The sequence below is a fragment of the Manis javanica genome, chromosome 10 (genome assembly GCF_040802235.1).
Source record: "Manis javanica isolate MJ-LG chromosome 10, MJ_LKY, whole genome shotgun sequence".
Classification (NCBI taxonomy): domain Eukaryota; kingdom Metazoa; phylum Chordata; class Mammalia; order Pholidota; family Manidae; genus Manis; species Manis javanica.
In genome coordinates, this window is record NC_133165.1 from 1338420 (window position 1) to 1358699 (window position 20280).

Below are 20280 nucleotides of genomic sequence, written 5' to 3' on the forward strand. Positions count from 1 at the left end.
TCAAGCAGCAGCTCTGTCATCACGAGCCAAACTGGCAGGACCTGCCTTGGCAGGGGGTGTGGGGGACTTGTGGCTGGACCACTTCAGAGTTGTGGGGGCACATGGGGGGGCACAATTGGGTCTGGGAGCATGGCCTCTCCAGCACTTTTCTGAATATGCTGTGCCTCAGCTACCATCTATCTGCAAGGCAACCCTGCTTGCTGTTTCCATTTAATGTGGGCATTTCACAGATTCTGTCCCAAGTGGGGGAGTCTCCCTTTCGGGCTGGGACCCCTGGCAGGCCAGGGCAGGGATCTCAGCATCAGCTGTTGCTGTTGGAGGGGCTAGCCAGACTGCAGACAGGCCCCAGGTGTGTAAGAGAGGAATAGAACAGGGCTTGGCAGGGGCAGGCAGGCTGCGGTGGGGTACAGGGCCTTCCTAGCTCTGGCCTCGCCTGATAGAGAAGCCTGATACCCTCTTCGAGCTACTCTTCCTATGCGGAGATGGGCACTGCGGGCTGCAGGCATGGGGTTGGTGGGAGGGCAGGTATCCAGTGCAGCTGGGCTGGGGCCAAGGTTATCCCAGACCCTGCTGATGTGAACCTGCTGGCAGAGCTTTGACACCACTCAGTGCTGAGCGGCCTCTCCATGTAGAACTCCACCAGGAGCCCGGGGTTCACACCTGAACCCCAGGTTTGGCACTTCTGGCCCCCAGGGCAGCCTTGGCAGTGGTGGGGCCTGCAGGTTAGGTGGCAGGCTGACACCCCTATCTCCTCCAGGCCCTTCCCTGGAGCTAGTGGGCCACTGGCAGGAGCCCAGCCCTCAGACACACGCACACCCTCTGTTTCCATTTCACACTATCCCAGGGTGTCCAGGCACTTCTTGGGCCTGGCCCTGCTGACCCCTGGGCTTCTTTGGCTGGACCCTGCAGGCCCTGCTCTAACCATCCACAGTTGCCGGCTCCAGCCCCATGGGCAGCAAGTGGGACTGAGTGTCCAGCAGACCCTGGGCTCAAGCCCCTTATCGGGCCTGGCCGGTTGGTTATAGGTGGGATCCTCCACCTTCCTGGGCCTGTTTGTCTGGGACATGCATGCGGACAGCTCTGCAGGGTGGGTGGAGATGCATCCTGTGGATGCCTGGGCTGGAACCAAGTTTTGGGGACCTTAGCAGCTAACAATCCTCTTCAAAACAGATCTGGTTCCTTGCCCTTAGCACCTTCCTGGTGGCATCATCCTGTGACAAGGTGACTCCCTGGCAGGTCACCCAACCCTGTGCCCACCGACACCCTTCTTCCTGATCGTGGGTCCCTTTTCTTCATCCCCGATTCCATGCTCCTCAGAAAACATCTGGCTCATGATGATCCCCAGGGGCCTGTGGTACTGCCTCACAGGCTGTGTCCCACCAGGAACCCAAGGTGCAGTCCCGGGGCCCTAGGAGGCTCGCACCAAGGCCAGCAGGTCTGCTGTCTGAGCCCAGATGACGCACGATGCCATGGGAGTGCCGCACTAGGCACACCCCTGGGCCCTGTGAAGGAGAGGGCTGGCCTCTGTGCAGCAGTAGCGGCCTCAGCCTGTGGTGAGGCCATCCTAACCTCACCCCCTGCATCTCAGCCACACCACTCCGCCTGGGAGTCCCCAGCGGAAGAAACAGGGTCAGTGTGCAAGTGGGGTGTCTGGGTTTGTGTGAAATGTCTCGTGGCGATTTGCACCCACAGCTGCAGTCCTGCTGGGCGATGCATTGGTGGCAGCAGGGCAGGGCTGGGTGCAGAAAGCAGAGTTCCAGTGTTTATTATCATACATATATATATATATATTTCATGTGTATACAGTTTTCTCTCTTGGATTGTATTAAAAAATTGATCAACCTTCAATCTATAAAAAATACCTACTCTACATGATAGAAAAATCTCTCCTTTGTATTTACACTGATTTACACCCAAGGCTTTTCCCCAAATGTACAATACCAGACAACATCTTAAATCTTCGTGTAGCAGGTGGGCCACACGGAGGGTGGAGGGACACAGGGCAACACAGGCTCCCACACGCACACACGCTCACACGCAGCGGGCGGTCTGTGTGCAGTGACTCTTGCCCTGGGCAGCACACCGCTGAGCAGAGACTTCCTTAAAGGAACCCCCAAGCTGCCAGGAAGGCCCTGCGCTGCTCTTGGTGTGTGTGCTTGGCGAGCCTGCCCTGTCTGGCCTCCGCGTGCCTTGTGGAATGCACCCACTCAGTAACCTCGAACTCCCAGAGAAAATGTGGTTCCAGACTTTGAACTCTGGCCTGGGAAACAGAGGTCATGGGCAACCTACGCACATGATGACAGGACTCCAGGAAGGCCATACCCACTGGGAGGCAGCACCTCACCACGACCCTGCCTGCACCTTGGCAGTTAGGGGGCCAGCAACATCTACCCCACCACGTGGCTACCCTCGAGTCCTGATTTCAGGGTGGAGGCTTCTGTCCCAACCCCAGCCCCACAGGAGGGTCAGAGCCCTGAGGGTCACTGTAGTGGGGGTCTGGCTGTGAGGACAGCTGTGTGGCCCAGAGGCCCCTAGGCCTGCAGCTGGACTACAGTGCCCCTTCAGCTGGGTGGTGGCCCGGACAGCCCCAGAGAAGCTAGGAGTCCTGCAGCTCCTGGCTAGATGCTGACATGCACTGGCATCACCTGCCTGTCCAACCCTCACCACATCTGGTGTGAGGGTCCCGGGGCCTCTGCACTGTCCAGGAGCGGCTGAGGCTTGGGGCACCAGTCAGGCCCGCGTGGGTGCAAGAGGCAGCGCCCCTGTGGGCACATCCGTCCCCTCCTCCCGCAGGGCAGGACCACGGAGGGGAGCTCACAGAGGTGCTCGCCCACGCCTGAGAAACACTCCCACAGTTGTGCAGGGGCGGCCCTCCCGGGGCTTCCTGGGGCTTGTCCCTCTGAGCCCTGCTCCTGCAGCCCCGTCTTTGTGCACCCCAGCCCGGCTGTATGCTCCCCCTCGGAGGGTGTGGGACCTGCTGGTCTTGGCCGTGTGTGCCGTGGCCATCTGGGGTGTTGGTGGGATCCTGAGTCCAGCAGGGCTGAGCCTTCCTGCCTCTACTTGACCTCCAGGATGGATGGGTTGGTCTCCATGATGGCCACAATGATCCGGTCAATGTAGTCCTGCAGGCGGAAGTTGATCTCTTCCTGCTTCTGAATCGCTTCCATGAGCTGGGGAGGAGCAGGGGGTCGGCACTGGGCGCACGGCAGCAGGCGCCTTTGGGTGCCAGGCCCGGGCAGGGGGTGGGGGGTGTTACCTCATCGCGGGAGACGGAGCTGATCTCTGCCGCCAGGGACTCGGAGAAGGACGTGGAGAAGAGGCTCTTGGCGCCCTGGATGCTCAGGGTTATGATCTGCCCGTTGAGCTCGTCGTTCTGCTCCTTCAGGTTGCGGTTATCCTGCGGGGGTGAGGGCGGTCACTCTGGGCCTGAGCCTGCACGGGCCCGGGGGGGGGAGGGGGCCCCTGGCACGGGCGCCGCACCTGCTCCAGCCTGCGGACCTCCTGCTCCAGCGCGCTCTCCCGCGCGCGGCTGCTGTACTCCTGCAGGCCTGCGCCGCTGCTCCGGCCCCTCCTCTGCTCAGCCTCCAGCTTGAACAGCTGCAGGTGCTCCAGCTGCTTGCGCAGGTCCTCGATCAGCTGCAGGGCCGCCGCGGGGTGGGCGCGGTGGGGCAGCACATGTCAGCGCGGCCCCTGGGTCTGACCCTTTGGGTCGGTATGGGCGCTACTTCCCGAGGCAGCGCCAGGCTTCCCAAAGGCTGCCCCACGCCCAGCCCAGTTAGACGCCATGGTCTTGTGACACAAGAGGCACAGCTGTGGGTCCACAGTGCATTCCACCGCACCCCCATCCCCCAGACGCCACACTCACCTCCTGGGTGGCCTCCTTGTCCCTCTGGAACTGGTGCTTTTCATGGCTCAGCCTGTCCCCCAGCTTCCTCCTGTGCTCCTGCTCGGCACCGAGCCGCAGCGACAGCTCTTCCATCTCATCCAGCAACTTCTGCTTCTCCTGCAGGAGTGAAACCCTCACCATGCAGCGCATGCCTCACTGGCCACTCGGTTCACGCAGCCTCTTAGCTGTCCGTGCCTGGCAGGCTCAGGCCACTCGTGTCTGCAGGGCTGCGCCTGAGCCTTCGCAGTCACGGCTGCCGTGGGCACACCCGGGCGTGGCAGTTCTCAGGGCCTGGGCACCGCCGCAGGCCACAGGGACTTGCCCAGAGACGGCAGAGTGGGAAGGACCTGAGCTGCAGCTGCCGGAGCACAAGGGGACTCAAAGGTCCTCAGGGTTCAGAGGGCCCCAGGAGGACACTTGGCAAGGAGGAGAGAACAGGGAGAAGAGCCCCCTCAGGGAGCGTCTGCGGGGGGAGGCATGAGGGGTCGAGCCAGGATCAGCCCCTCAGAGACATCACCCGTGCATTCAGGAAAGCTGGGGGATCTGAGCATGACCCCAGGCAGGATCCGGCATCTTCCAGCAAAGGGCAGCCCAGCCAGGCTTCCCTTGCCCCCTACACACAGACCTGCTCTCTGAAGCAACACAGCTTCCTGGCTGTAGGCGTACTGGTCAACCAGCTGCTCCCACGTAGGCCCCCAGGCCAGCCGTGCGGCTGTCCGCTTTGGAAAGCCTCCCCCCCCCGTTGAGCCCCCGACAGCCATCAGGTGCCGAGGACGGAGGAGAGGCAGGCCTCCGGGCCAGCGGCTCACCTCTTCCAGGCGTTCGATGCTGGCCCTCAGACAAGGCACGCAGGCCTTCAGCTCGCTGTTCTCCTCATCTAGCTGCTGCAGCCTGGGGCACAAGGACAAGACTGGGCCAGCTCCCCAGAAGGACGCCTCCTTGCGGCAAGGGGGGCCCCGTCTCAGAGACCAGCTAGCGCACAGGCTGGGAATCCAGAGGCCGATCCCCCGTGCCCTGGGACACACCGGTGCTCTAGGCCAAAGCTTTCCCAGGTGCCAGGATGGCTTTTAAATACACTTTGGGTTCGGGGATAATTTTAGGTCCACAGAAAAGGTGCAGAGTACAGAGTCCCCGGGACCCCGGCCCTTTCAGCTTGTTGTGGCATCTGCTTCTCACTGTGGCCCATCTATCTCAGCCCACACGCTCACACTGGGACCCACTAGTCACCAAGCCATGGATCCTGTTCGGCCTTTCCCCCGGCGCCCCTTCCCGTTCCGTGACCCCCAGGACTGTGCTGCACCCCGCCCTCTCTTCTTCTGGGTCCCCTCTGGCCTGCGGCCTGGACTCCCCTGGCTTTTCATGACCCTGGCAGTGTTGAGCAGCTCTGCTCGTGTCTTTGGTCTGCCGTCCCTCAACTTGGGTTTGTCTGGGGTTTACTGGGGACTAGACGGGCCACGGGTTTGGGAAGAATCCCGCAGAGGTGGGGTGCCCTTCTCGTCCCCTGGCCAGGAGTAGCTGAGTCCTGACGACTCATCGTGGTGATGCTGACCTGGACCACCGGTTGGGGTGCACCTGCCGGGGTCTCCTGCCAAGTGTACCTTTCCCACCCACTCTCTGTCCTCGGGGAGCCAGTCATCGAGCCACAGTGCCGCACCCCACTGCCCCCCATCCCCGCCGAGGGGACGTGTCTGTGGGCTGCTTGGAATCCCTCTGTAAGGAAAACTTGTGTCTTCCCCGCGTGTTTCATCTGCCACTGAGCAGTCACATGTTGGGTGATGGCCCAGTGCAGCCTCATTAGGGTGCTGCCCAGTGTCCAGCTCTTCCACCAGGAGCCTGCATCCCTGTGCTGCGCACTCTCCTCTGTAAGCCAGTGGACAGGGGCCATGCCAGGGAGGCCTGTGCGGGGCTCACCCCAGGGTGCTGACACAGGGATAGAGGGGCTCTGAGGGCCCACGCAGCTCCTGAAGAACCACAGGCCTCTGCCCCCTCCAGCCCCAGAGCTGCAGGAGCTGATGGGGTCCGGGCACACAGTGGCACAGGGAATGTACACAGAGCAGGCAGCAGGTTTGCGCCAAGCAGCACAGACCCCATCCACCCTGGCGCCCCCCAGGACACCTCTGCTGGGTAGACTCTGGTGTGGGCAGACAGGGAAGGGAGGAAGGCCCTGCCTCTTGGCACCCACAGCCCCAGTGGACAGGACCCAAAGGAGAGGCTACCTGCATGCACAGATGAGGAACGTGGCTTTCTCTGAGTCCACTGAAGTGTGCTGTACTGAGGCCCAGGGAAGAAAGCTGGCCGGGCTGCTGGGCCCAGCTATCCGAGGTGGTGGTGCCCCTCTGTCTACACGCGATGAGACCTCCCATCCACGGTGACCCCAGCACAGCTCTGCATGCAGCCCCTTCCTGCCACCCCCATTTTTGAAAATGCCAGGAGCTCCTCTTAAAAGCCACGATGTGTCCTCCCAGCTTCATAAGCTGGAGTGAGAATGTGAAAAACCCAGGAAGGAAGACACCTTCATGAACTTTTACGACTATTGTCTTTTGAGCTCCCAACGTGGCACTGGTGAGGTAACGACTCTATGAAATACTTCCACCCTCACTGCCCCCGGGAGAGGCACTCTGCAGGGATGGGGTGGTTCTCAGAGGCACCCTTCTAGCCACTTCTCTGCTGGGACACTGGTGTTATGTGTGGGTTCCTTTCTCAAACCATGATTCAAGGACAGTCACCTGCATGTGTGACTGTGCAGGGATCCGGCCGGGCTCCGGGCGTGGACCCGCCCCTGCAGCGCCAAGCACCCTGGCTCTGGGGCTTCATGGCACGTGGCACACACGTTCACCCCTGGCCTCGCCCCACTGTCCTGGCTCATCCACGACTTATGCCTCCAGATGAGCATAAAGTTAAATTTGTGAAGTTGCCCTAAAAAAGATTGGTATTTTGACTGGACAACATGGACTAGAGAGACTTAGAGAAAGTGATCCACGTGGGGCCAGGCTTCAGGCCTTTGGGGCCTTCGGTGGAGTCCTCTGCTCCCTTCACAGGGAGTCTCAGTTCTCCTCGATCAAACTCACCCCCAGACACTGCACCTCACTGGGGCGGGGCACAACGCAGTGTCCTTCGCAGGGCTGGGACTGCCCTACCTGGCCTGCAGGCCCTCCGTCTCGATGCTCCTCTCTCTCCCCATCTTGCACAAGAGCTCCCTCTGCCTCCGCGCCTCCTCCAGGACCATCTCCTGGGCCCTCAGCTCCTGCTCCTTCAGCTGTTCCTCCAGGGCATTGGCTCTGTGAAGGCAGAGGGGAGGAGGCCCTTCCCACCACGCTGGAGGCCACAGGAGAGCCTGCCCCGCCTGCAGGAGGGCGTCAGACTCAGACTCCCACCCAGAGCTCTGGTCAAGGGTGGCCTGGAGTCAGGGTGGGCCCCAGATGGCCTCCCCTCCCCACTGAGGGCGACTGGGAAGTCAGGCCCATGGCCGGCTTGTGATGGGGGGCAGTCTGCGGTGCCCTCGGGCGGGAGCTTGCCCCCCCACACCGGCCTCCACCAAGAGTCACCGCCTGCTTGCTCAGGGGCACAGGCCCACCAGACGCCCACCCCAGTACCCTGCCCTGGCACGCCAGGAGGGGGGTTGGTGTGCAGCCCAGCTGCTCCCTGGCCGCCTGTGGCAGAGGTGAGGGCAGGTGTTGGCAAGCACATGGGGACAAAGGAGCCACTCGCACAGGGGCCCTGACACCGGCCCCTTGGACCACCATGCCCACCCTCAGAAGACAGACCACCCCAACAAGAAGGGCTCCAGGCCCTGCCCACAGACAGCACGGAGTCCACACCCTTAGCCATCCATGCACACGGGGCTTCTCAGTTGCTTTCTGGGGCCTCACGCCCGAGAGTGAACAGCCAGCCAAAGGTCACATGACACCAGAGGACCGCGTTCAGCACACACAGCCAGGGCAGACAGAGCCCCTCGAATGACACACACTGTGCTGGAGCCGCCTGGGAACTGATGAGGATCTCAGAACCAAGACACACGCACGGGATGGGCAGAATGCGATGGAAGTAACAAAAAAGGTGATAAGAAAGGTAATTCTCAGAAATCAAAAATATGAGAAGAAAAGATGTAAAATCCAACAAAAAAGTTGGAGGAGAAAACCAAGGTTATTACGTAGAAGAAAAACATAAAAGATAAAGTCAGAGACTAGGGAAGAGAGAACGAGGGCAGGTTGGAACGTCTAATATTCGACTGACACAAATTCAGACAGATGAGGAAATGGAAGAAACTGTAGAAAAGTAATTGTAGAAAGACATATTTTCCAGATCTAAAGGGTGGAAACCACGTGCCCAGCCCAAGAAACAGTAAGAGACCCTCAGAGTGTCCAGGGTGGGAAGTCAGACACACAGCTGGCCCACCAGCAGGGCCACCTCAAACGCAGCACGGGTGGAAGGCGCCAGGGCGTGCCCTCACGTTCGTAGGGACCCCGCTCCAGCTGGACTCTCAGGCCCAGCCACCTGCAGTGGGCGAACGTTTTCAGAGACAGAGTCCAAAGAACCTGACCGCTGTGCGCCGTCTCCCAGGCAACAGCTGGGGGATATCCTCGGGACAACAAGCCAGCACACGAAGAAAACATGCACGAGAGAGAAGAAGCCAGCCCCGAGAAGGTGCGTGCAGCCCCCAGGGCAGCGAGAGCCGCGAGGACCGCGGTGGGGAGGAGGGGGCTGTGCGGGAGAAGTGTGCTGTCAGCGACCTCGGGCAAACGGAAAACACAAGCACAGGACCTGGGCATGGCTGATCCTGGGGCCGGGGACTGGGGGGAGGGCAGGGCGAGGCACAGAGTGTGGACTTTCCACCACTGATGTGGACGACTGACAAATGCCTGTCAGGTTGGACGGAGCCTCTCCAGGCAGCTCAGGAAAGGTGGTTTTTCTGGACCAGGACATGGGGAGGGTAACAAACTGCAGATGCAACACGATTGGTGCAGCACCGGAGGCCAGGCCCCTTCACGGTGCGGCTGACGCAACCCCACTCTGCAGCAGAGGCAGGGGAGCAGGCAGCCATCGGGCCAGGGTCCTGACTCCTGTCATGATGTGCCAGAGGGGGTGCGGGGGGGCGCCTGTGATTACACAATGCCCTGGTCTTCAGCGTCCAGGAGGACAGGTGATGACGGTCAACATCGTCCTGATGGGAATGTTACAGCAAGAGCCAAGCGTCCCTGGGAGCCTCAGGAGGCCTGGTCTTGATGAAAATGCCATGTGTGCGTGGGCAGGCCTGGGTCCATGTGCTCAAGTCACGGGTGAGGACACGCAGGCCGTGGGGGTCAGGGCAGAGCCAGGCTTTGGCCCAGCAGCCTGGAGAGGACAGACCCTAGGCGTGGACCCCACCCGGAGCCTCCTGCCTGTCAGCACTGCTCAGGCCTCCCCACAGCAAATGCGGGCACAGCCCAGAGAGCAGAGGCTCCTGGCCAGGCTCCCACTGTGCACGAGGACACGTTACTACAAACTGGACACGAGGCACGTGGCACAACAGGTTTCAAAATGCCAAGAATCAGTGTTTTCTGAAAAGTCTGCAAAACGGGTGAGGAAAGCAATCCCCCACCCCCCCATGCAAGCACCGCAGTCACTAGTCCCTCCCTCAGTGCTCTGGCCCTATGGACTAGGCCCACGTGTTCCTGCCAGGCTCAGGCTCCTGGTGCGGTGGGCCCAGAGGCACTGGCCCAGCCCCCAGCCCCCACTGCCTCTGCCCTGGGCAATTGCCCAAGCTCCTGGAGCCCTCGTTCCCTCATCTCTGAAACGGGAACAGCAGCAGCACCTGTGCCCAGGAGAGCATACAGGTAAGAGATGATGTGACGTGCGCACAGCGCAGCGACAGTCACAGAGCTAACGAGCCCACGTCCAGGGAGGCGAGGACGGGCTCTCGGGTTATGGGATGCAAGCGGGACCCCAGCCTGTCTGTCCCCGTGCAGCCTGAGCAGGCGGGGGCTGCTGGCCTCAGCTGCTCCCGAGGTGGCACCTGCTCCCTGGCTCTCCCCTCTAGGCCCTGGGTGCTGGGGCAGAGTGCCTGGCCAGAGCCAGCCCCACCCCGAGCCAGCTTCCGGTAGCTGGTGGAGAGGTGCCCAGGCGAGAGCCGCACCTCTGTTCAGCAGCCTGTGCCCTGCTTGGGGAGGCCAGGCGGGCCAGGGGGGTCACACTGCTGCTGCCGTGCTCACCTGTGCACGAGCTGGAGGTTCTCCTGCCTCAGCCGGCTATGCTGCTCTCCACTGGCCGCTGTGTCCTTCTCCAGCTCAGACACCCGCTTCTCCAGGAAGACCACCTCGGGAGTGAGACAGCAGCTTGAGCACCAAGGGCAGGAGTCTGGGCCCTGCAAGCTGCTGGGGGCAGCATCCACTTGCTGAAGCCGGGCCCGTTCTGATGAAGACCGTCCCCGTACAGGAGGCGATGCAGCCTCGCAGGCATCACGGAGGACCGGGAGCACACGGTGCACAAGGTGTGAGGCTCCCGGCCCCCACGGGGGGCCCCCGCACTGCCGGCCTGGCCCACGGGGGCGGGGGATGCGAGGCACAGACAGGCCTGGACTTCAGCCCCTCACTCCCCAGGAAGCTCACTATCCAGGTTGGAGGCAGATACCCACACAGGTGGCAGGAGTGAAGGCCACCAGCCTGGAGAGCCTCACGAGATGCTGGACTTGCCGTAGAGAGGAGGTGCCAGGGGGAGGCGAGGGGCGCAGGCGGCGGCAAGGTGCGGGGCCTGACACAGGAGGTGCCCTGCCCTGCCGGCCCCGCTGTAGGCGCCTCTGGGAACAGCCCTGTGATCACTGCAGGCTGGGTGCCCTCCTCCCGGGAACCTGGAGCCCCCGCCTCAGGCCCCTGGTGACCCGAGCTCGGCACCCTGGATGCGCTCAGAGGAATGTAGGAGACCCCCACGCCCTCGGGGGCTCCTTCCCAGGGCCGGGAACCCCAGGAGGCCTGCTGGACGGTGTCAGGACCAAGGGGTCTGAGTGGCCCTCAAGGCGCCTCCATCTCCTGCGGAGACCCACCGCTTGCCAGGACGATGACCAGCACCCCGCGGGGTGCACCACGGGGCTGCCGCGCTCGGAAGGCACCCTGAGGTGGGCCGTCTGCACACAGCACTCCGCCCCGGGCCAGGGCCTACCTTGTCAGCAATGTCTTCTTCCATGTTCTCCACGGGGTCCAGCGGAGGCTCCGGCAGGCCCTCCATGGTCAGGGCCCCCGACTGGTGCAGGTGCCTGTGGAGAGGAAACAACAGCCGGGTCCACAGAAGGTCTTTTGGCAGAAAAAAGGAAAGGGGGAAAACCCAGCAGCTAGTTCCTAAAATGAGCATTTCCGGGTCCACCTGAAAAGCAAAACCCAGCAGCAGGGGCCCAGGTGTCCCCTTGAGGGGTTCCAGGCAGGACGCCATTACTGAGGGGCAAGCTAGCCACGCTCTGGGGCTGCAGTGACCTCCCGCTGCTCTTTGGAGCTGAGCAGGCCCGGCTTCCTGCCCGGCCAGCTCCCCAGGCGACAGCAGTTCGCACTGGGCAGCAAACATGCCATCATTCCTTCCTGTGGCACGCCATCACCCATCTTGCATGGGGGGCCCGCGAGGTATTGGCTCAGGACCCCGACCTCTGTGGATGGCGTGTCTTTCCCAGGGTCTCCTCAGGGTCAGGATGACGGGCAGGCATGAGCACCCTCTATGTCCAGCCCTGTGGGCCACACCAGGTACTGTGCAGGCCCAGGACTCGGGCAGACACAGGCCCCACCATCCTGCGGAAGCGCCAGAAGCCTCTGTGCCTTCAGAGCCCGTCTTCGCTCCGCGGACACCAGCCCCTTAGAAGGCACTTGGCACACAAACGTTCAGCCACCCAGTAACGGTCTTGTCAGCTGCGGTGACGCTGTATCAGCTGCATTACCCGGAGCACCAGAAACTCCAGCGTCCAGCAGCACGTCTACACATACCAACCCAGGCGCTACGCTCAGCAGCCTGCTGCTCAGAGCCACATGACCCAGAGGAAGGCACGCAGCCTCTGATCCTTGCCCCTCCTGAAAAACGGGCATCTGAAGGCCAGTGTGAGGTTTCAGGGAGGTTCTTTTATATACATGTAAACATTTCTGTTAAAGATACAGCACAGAGTAAGAATTCAATAAAATGCTATTAAAAATTGTACCGAAGATTTCTACATTATCAGATGAATGAGGTTCTATTTCTTTTTTGAGGATGGACTGAGATTGTACATTTTCTAAATACTATCCCCAGAAATGTGCCAAGGGGAAGAAAAAAGAAGGACGACATCTTCACCCTGGACAGGGTTGAGCCTAGGGGCGGGCAGCAGGGCAGGGCGTCGTGTTCTCCCCAGCCTCTGCTCTGAGACGCCCGGGATGTTGACCCCATATATGAGACCCTGATGCCACTCCTAGGGCAGGATGCTGCCTCCTCCAGACCCAGGACACCCCACAGAGGGGCCACAGCTGTGGCCCTGGGCTGTGCCCATGGCCTGAGCTCCAGGAGCTTCCAAAGGGCTGGATGTGAGGATGAGGTCACACCTAGTCCCCAAGGCCTCAGCATGGTGGGTGGTGGGCTTGTTCATTTAGGTCTGCCCCCATTCAAGGGACCCCAAAAGTGGGGCTGGGGGCAGCCTAATCCACCCCAAAGGGCTGCGGGGGGTTGGCAGCAAGACAGCAGGTGCTGGGCTACACACCACCAACACGGGACCCGAGCCTGCCTTCTGCTGAGGGGGTGCCACTCTGCACCTCTGCCCAGCAAGGCTGGCTCTGTGCCAGGGCTCCAGCTTCTCACACGCACACCAACCCCAGAGCCACTTCCATCCAGGTCAGGCACACAGCAGGTCACAGGCCAGAGCTAGTGGCTCCTGAACCCACACACGGGCACAGGGCCACATGCAGAGGGGCTGTGGCACCAGGAGTCTCCTCGGGGCTCTGGGGGCAGTTTTAGGGCAGAACAGGTTAACGCTGCATCGCTGGGTGTGGATGGCAGAACAACGCCCCTATTTACAAGGTCCACCAAGGGTGTTTCCCGGGAGTGAAAAGACACAGCGCCCGTGTCCCAGGCCCGTGCCTGACCCAGGCACAGGAGCTGAGAGGTGACTCAGCGAGGTTGTTTACTTTCCCTAGTTTCTCCAGCTTTTTGTAGCCTATTTGGGGTAAAAGATGGGAGTGAGAACGGAAGTGAAGCTAAGCCTACAATCAAAGTTGCAGCTGGAATTGTTATGACATTCCTAAGAACTTAGAGGCTTTTCGAAAAGTGCCATGGAGGAAACAAGGTGGGGAGGTGAACTGGCAGCAGTGGCTTCTGCTTCCTCTGGTTCCTACGCCCTTAAAATGCAGGAAAACCTGAGCTTTACATACCCGAGGACAAAGAGCAGAAGAGGAGATAGAACCGGAAAAGAGGTGTCCAGGGTCCCAGGAAGCGAGAACGGAGGCACAGGCTGGAGGCTGCCAGTTCTCTGTGGAGAGCCCAGGAAGGACAGCCCCCGAGGATGCGACAGGTGGGCACAGGTGAGGGAAGGAGGGGGTCTCCTGCACGCCTTGAGAAGCACCCTCCCAGACCCAGGCGAGCCCAGACTCGGGACCCACAGCTCTGCCTCTGTGAACAACGTGGGCGGCCTGGCGTGGATCCCGACACCAGCAGCCGGGTGAGGACTCCACACAGGGAACTGTCCAGCCGGACTGGAGAAAACCCTTGCCCCCACAGGGGCCCCATCCATAGCACACACCTGCCGGAGGTCCCCCACCAGCTGTGGACAAACACTGCGGCGTGGACAGACAGCACCCCCAGCTCTTCCAGGCAAACGTCTAAGAAAGCCAGAGCGCAGACAAGGACTCGGGGAGGAGACCCGGAGGGGAGCCCAAGCAGGGGAGGCATGGGCAGCAAGGCTGAGGGGCGAGAGGCCCCGAGCAGGTGCCCCACAGGAAGCTGGGAGGAGGCACCGTCAGGGAGACCACATGACAACGGTCCCCAGAACTGAAGGACAGGCGCCCCCAGACTGAGACAGCACACCTTCCATTCTACACAGCAGAGTTAATGGGAGAAAGGACTCACAAGATTCATCATAAAATTTCTGAACTTTAAAGATAAAAAAAAAAAATCTTAAAAACTTCCAAAGAGGAAAAAACAGTCACAAGGAAAACTCAGAAGTATCAGCTTTTTCTCAGCAGCCTCCCTGGGGTTAGAAGACAGCGAACATTGCCCCCAAACGCAGCCCAGACCCATTTCCGATCTGGGATGCACTCTAGGGCGAGGCGTCCAAGGAGCTCTCGGGCATGTATCCCACGACCTCTTTTCTCCCTGCCACCCCGTGAAAGCTGAGCCGGAGCTGGCTTGGCAGGGGAAGCGGCGTGCGAGCCCGTCCTGTCGCTGCAGAGGAACAGGCAGCATACAAACCAAGTGATGAAGAAATGGCCACAAAGGCACGTTCTTCAGAAACTTGAAGTGGGTACGTCTCTCTCACATTCTCCTCGCCTGGGGAGCTGGGGGGCAGGGGGGCAGGAAGGGGGCAGCCTTGAAGGAGGCGGATGTGGACCCAGGCTCCATCACACTCTGGCTCAGAGACGTCAGCCCCTAGCAGACCCTCTGCACCAGGGGGTTGACCCGTTGTCGCCATGTGGGGACCTTGCCGTAAAGACTCATTAAGAGACGAGGAATGCCGAAAGCTTCCAGCACAGACCCCCTGCCATAGCCCAGGCCTAGGCCACAGCCAGGGGAACACCTTTCTCAACACATACCTTCAAATTACTTTGAACCCCAAACATGAGAAGTAACTTTAAAATGTTTTAAATACCTTGGGAAATAGTATTTTCTGAGCATGTTTTAAAGAGCTATGACAGACAGCAATACTTTAGAAAAGCATCTCAGTAGTAAGCAGGGGTCTCCTACCTTGCCACCTTCCTGCTGGAGAGCCGCCTCGTTGGACTGTGCAAATCAAAATAAACAGGAAAATTGTGTCAGAGGACAGATAGGGAGCCACAGGAGGAAACAGGAAAGTCAGGCTGACGAGATACAGGGCTCGGCTCCACAGGCATGTGGCTCCGTGCAGGAATGGCCACTCAGCACGACACTCAGGGGCCCGGGGGCAGTTTCGGGGACTGCCAAGGCCTCAGCCAGCCACATGGATGCCTGAGGTGGAGCCACAGCCAGACCCAGTTCAGAGGCGACCCCAGCGCCCGGACCCACCAGCTGGACGTACGGGGTCTGAGCAGCAGCTGACGCCACGTTCCAAACCCTTCTGAAGCCAAACTTGCCCTTGAATGCTTGGCGCCCACGTGAGGCACCCTGCAGCCTTATGGACAATGGAAGGGGCCTGTCACGGGCTTCCCTTGGGCACTAGGACTGTGTACCATCATCCCGCCTGCCAGAGCTTTGGAAACTTTCCCTGCTGCCATTCCAGGGTAGTGAGTCCAGTCGGTTACACACTGCCCCTCTGATGTGATCACGCAGGGGCAAAAACCGCCACACTTACCTTATCTCTCATTCTGAAGCCCAAAGTTTTATTTCCAATTTAACTGTTAAACCGTTAGCCTCAGCCTAAGAGAAGATGCAAGTCATCTCTCTGAGCACAAGAAAAATCATTGTCTTGAACTCATCTTCTCCACCTGACAATCAAATACACCTATGACTCTCTTAAAGCCTGGGTGGGAAGTTCTTTGCGAAGAGAAGTATGTGCTCTACCAGTCGCCGACTTTCTGCCCCTCAGCCCTAGTTCACCCTTTCTTCCTTGCGGACCCAAGTTTCAGGGGGAGGGGCACTACGAGAGACAGGGCAGGAGGAAAGGGTCTGTTCCCAGGCTCCAGGCCCCTGCACGGCACCTCAGGGGCGCCGACACCACACCCTCCCCTGCCCCTCCCAGTGCTGGGTGCTGGTAGCAGCCTCCCAGGTACTGTGTGGCTCCCTCTCCTGTCTAGACCCTGATACCACTTACACAATTTAACACAAATCTAATTTTGTCCTAGTATCTCTGAGACTCCCCGAAACTAATGGGTAGCACAGGTTCACTGAGCAGTTTGCCCACCGACTCTCAGGGGCCAGACCGTCAGGCAGTGGCAGTACGCCTCTAGGTGCGGGACTTCTCAGTGTCCGCAGAAGGAACGCTTCCTGCAGGGTCTCCCAAGGAGCTAGGAAACACGACAGCTGTTGGCCCGTTCTGAGATTCACTGGGGAGAAATCATACCTGACATCAAAGCTTCCAGATACAGTGTGGACTAAATCACCTTTTATCATCCACCAGCTATGACCAAATATGTTAATTTTGAGGCAATCCCATGGAAACCAACAGGCAAGATTCAGATCTCCTTAGCTGAGGGCTCAGGAGCAATTTTCTGATAGTTGTGTCCTGATGATAACAATGGTTTTAGTGGCTTATTAACCCACCTTGGCAAGTCTGTCCTGGGCAACAGGTGGCTGAGACGTGAGCCACGCTGGACGTGCTGGCTGAACTTAGCCGCATCCCAGGCTCTCTCTGCCCCACAGAGCACAGCACAGGTGGCCACAGCTGTCCTGGGGCAGGCTGGCAACATGGGAAAAGACCACTTCTACATTCAGTCTCCCAAGAATGAGGGACGAGAAATGCCTTTATGTTTCCTGTCATTTACAGAGAGGTGATCAAGCCCACCTGGTGAGAGGGCAGGTCTCCAGAGGAGAAGGACAGAGGGTCCCTCACCAGTCAGGTGCAGTGGACGTCCTGAAGCACTGAACACTCACTCAAACACACACAAAAGGTGGAGACCGGTTTTCCCTAAACAGAGGCTAGCAGGTCTTCAGAATAATCAGATGCCACATTTTCTCAAGTATCCCTGGAAAGCCCCCACTAAGCGCACTTCTAGTTTCCCACCAGTGCTGGTAGGACCCCCACCAGCTCCCCTCTGAAGCTGACAGATGGCCACAAACGCCAGGTCCTGTCCCCCCCACACCTGACTGGGCACTTGCTGGACGGACTCGAGCCTGCATGTGGAGTGTCGCAAAGAACATAAGAAAAAGTTCACTGGGTAGAAATTTTATCAGATGTCAAAGATGCTGCAATTGGGGTTTGAGGCAGGACAGTGGGAACAACGGGGCCGCCAGCTGTGAGGACCCCTGGGGAGACCGAGCCGGCCTTTGCTGAGGCCCTAGAGGGCAGGCCCCTCAAGGCCGGGAGGCAGCTTTTAGGAGGCTGTTCTGAACACACCGAAACCATCAGGATGGGTCACCTTTCTGCCAGCTTTTATGTGCTCTCCCACTGGTCCAAGGCCCCTTCATATAGGAAGCTGCCCCACATTGCTGCCCAGGAGCCCGCAGCAGAGGTCAGGATGCGCCACCCTTCCTGCCAGCACAACAGCTCTTGGGGGTCGCTCACCACTCGTTGGGCTGGGGCTGCTGCGGTAAGCTCCGCACGTGACCCATCTCCTCTCCAGACCGCTCGGGCCCATACAACAGTACGTGTACTGGACATGTCAGTGTGTGTCCAAGCTATCCAAAATGCTTTCTGCACCTGGAGTCTGTGCAATTGTGAGAAGCCAGTAAAAGGGACCGTTTCCTCTAGAATCCTGGCCTGAGCCGGGTGTGTGCTTGGCGGATAGAGAGGGAGGCAAATGGCTTTGATACCAACTGGAGCCAACAGATGGAGAAGAGAAACCTAACAGGTGGACGAAGGTCAGGGAGTCTGTGCTGGGCTGGGCCGCCCACTTTCACAGCAGCGCAGCAAATCGGGATTCCTCTGGCGATGGAGTCTGAGGCGGCCTTACAGAAACGATTTCAGGAGGGGTCGCCCGGAGTATGCACCCCTGGCTTAAACTAACATTCTTGAAAACTGGTTACAATCTGTTCTTTAAGACCAAATCTTACTTTAAATTTTCTGGTACTGTTTCCTGAGACTCTCAGTGAAAGAAATCTTGGTACAGCAAAGAAAGTATCTCTTTCTAAGCTCAGATTTTCTCTCATGTGCTGGATGTCCACATCGCGGGGAGATCCTCCCCTCCCTTGGGGCCAAGGCGGCTGGTCAGGCCACGGCACGTGCATGTGGCCGAGAAGGGCAGCGTGCACCCCCAGACACAGGCCAAGCGCATGCAGGGTTGGGGGGGCAGAGGCAGAGCCCACAGCTGCATGCTGGCCTCAGGACAAGCACCCCAGAGGTGGCTGGCTTGAGCCAGTGTCACCTCAGGTCAGAGCAGCTGCGGGGAGCCACAGGTGACCGGAGTCTCCCCCGCCCTTGAACAAAGAGCGAGGCCAGGCGCTGCATCCATTACCTATTCTTTTCAAGATCATTCAGGCGAGCAGAAAGATCCTCAAGACGGTTGATTTGTTTGTGGCACTGGCTACAGTAAAACTCAAACGCCTCGTCAGTGAGGATGCTGTGCAGCTTTGCGACAAGCGGACGAGCGCTAGAGAGACAAGAGGTGTCAGTTCAGGAGAGAGCAGGGCCTGTCGGGGCGTCCGGAACACCCCTCGGGGCTGGACGGCAGCAGGAGGTCAGCAATCTGGCTCTGGAAGACTCTGGCTCTTACCTTAAGACTGCTGAGAACCCACTTGCCTCAATGTCACCTCCAGGCCCTGTGACACCCACCAGCTGGGGCAGCAGGGGGCTTAGCTCCACACCTGCCTGTTCCTGGTCTGGTGCTCAGAGGGCGGGCGTAGCCCGTCACCTTCATCACAAGAGAAAAGCCCTTCCTGCAAGGAGGTAAGCGCTGCACGCGCTGCTCTGACCCTGTCAAGAGCCCACCAGCCTGAGGGTGCAGCCTGTCTCGAGGGGGTGTCTCACTTACTGTGCGGAAATATTTTAATAGCTGCTCTAAAAACCACCAGGATCAAAAGCCACATGCTGCCTTATCACCAGAATGCCATCCTCAAGGCTGTTGGCAACTCAGAATTCTTTTGGCCTCCCTGCGACCTAATGTCGGTGGGCTTTCAAGGCACCCGCGACACCCCAGAAGGAGAGGCCAGGAGGTAGCACCGTCCCTGGGGCTGAGGACCGGCAGGCCTCTGGAAGCCAGTTGGGAAGTCCAGTTTAAGGAGACTCAAAGGGGAATACCAACTGTGGCACAGATGTTACACTGAGATGGAAAACCAGTAAGAGCACAGGACAGGAGAGAGACACGAGCTAAGCCAGCGGAAGGGGATGTGACGGGACAGGAGCGCGGCCCATTAAGCCTGCCAAGTCCTCTGGCCTTAATTCCGCCATCACGCAGGTGCGTGTCAGGAGAGGGCATAGCTCCTCTTCCCAGCACGCCTGTGGCAGGCCCCCACCCCAAGGCTGGTGAGCCCTTCACGAGGGGCCCACCGAGGAGCCAGAGGGAGCCCTGGCAGGCAGGCCCTCCCAGTACTGCCCCAGCCATGTCCCCTGGGCCTGGGTAACCACTTGGGCAAAGGAGAGTCTTGCAGTTGTTGGCTTAAAGACGCACGCTTTCTGCTGTTGGCAGAGATGGAGAATTTCAACAATGGGGGGCAAAGGAAAGGGGACTGAGGTGCACAGGCTGTCCTGCCAGGCAGGCGTCTCACCAGAAGAGGCAGCCATGTCCTCCAACGGGCTGATCACCAACACAGGGTGGCCAGGCCTACAGGACGCCGCACACTCAGGCCTCTACATAGCCTCGCGCTTCGTGAGGGGAGGGCTCCTCTCCTCTAGGTGCCATGGCTCAGCTTATTCAAGGCCAGAAGTTTCCAGACAGGTTGTAGCCGCCAGACACTTGTAAGAAAGTGAGCCTGAGGAACTGTCTGTGATACTAAAGCCTCCCTCATAGGCCGGTCAAAGGGCACAAGCCTTCAGCCTCAGGAGGAGGGAGGTCAGAGGATCTTACAGACCCTGGCGATGACAGCTGGGGACACTGCTGTGTAAGGGAGATCTGCCAACAGAGCAGAGATTACAGGCCCCCACATCACGTACACAGAACCTCCTTCGGTGTCAGCCACGGGCCATGACGCCTTCTGCCACTAACAGCTACGGAGCCCACGAGGCCAAGTTTCTCAGCACAGGCTCCGTGCCACATGCCCCAGCTGAGGCCTTATAATTTTGCAATGTGCTGGGAATATAACTGGATGAGAGAAACTTTGGCCAACTTTCATCCATCTACGCGTCTTAAAGTTTTGACTGCGGTATATTTAATTCCATTACAAATAGTACAGGTTAGGAACCAAGAGGGAGCCTCACCCCCCACTGCGGACAGGGAGGCCACGTGCAGGGCCGCGTCACCTGGGGACGGGAAGAACAGACTCCCGGCAACTGCGGCCCCCCTCGCAGAGGGTCTCCGGGGACAGCTCCGCCTCGCTGCCTTCGCCGTAGTCCTCGAAGTGCTCTTCGCCCCCGATCGCCATGACGACAGGCTGACTGTGCAGGCGGGGTCTGCAGGGGCAGAGCAGAAAGGGCTTGCTGGCTCTCGGCTGGGGCGGCCCCAGAACCGAGGGTGCAGCCGGCACTCAGCAGAAATGTGCGG

General features: G+C 59.6%; 1 protein-coding gene across 1 annotated transcript in view; it reads right to left on the reverse strand.

The window, feature by feature from the left end:
* Positions 1–1749: 1749 nt before the first annotated feature.
* The window catches only part of RAB11FIP3 (RAB11 family interacting protein 3), a 67872-nt gene continuing 49341 nt past the window's right edge, over positions 1750–20280 (reverse strand). The window contains exons 5-14 of the mRNA XM_037005664.2: positions 20040–20189; positions 14759–14794; positions 11018–11111; positions 10075–10178; positions 7024–7164; positions 4696–4777; positions 3866–4003; positions 3481–3636; positions 3257–3397; positions 1750–3170 (exon numbers count right to left, since the gene is read on the reverse strand). Coding sequence (XP_036861559.2) covers positions 3057–3170; positions 3257–3397; positions 3481–3636; positions 3866–4003; positions 4696–4777; positions 7024–7164; positions 10075–10178; positions 11018–11111; positions 14759–14794; positions 20040–20189 — 1156 coding nt within the window. The 3' untranslated portion in view covers positions 1750–3056. The remainder of the gene's footprint in view (positions 3171–3256; positions 3398–3480; positions 3637–3865; positions 4004–4695; positions 4778–7023; positions 7165–10074; positions 10179–11017; positions 11112–14758; positions 14795–20039; positions 20190–20280) is intronic.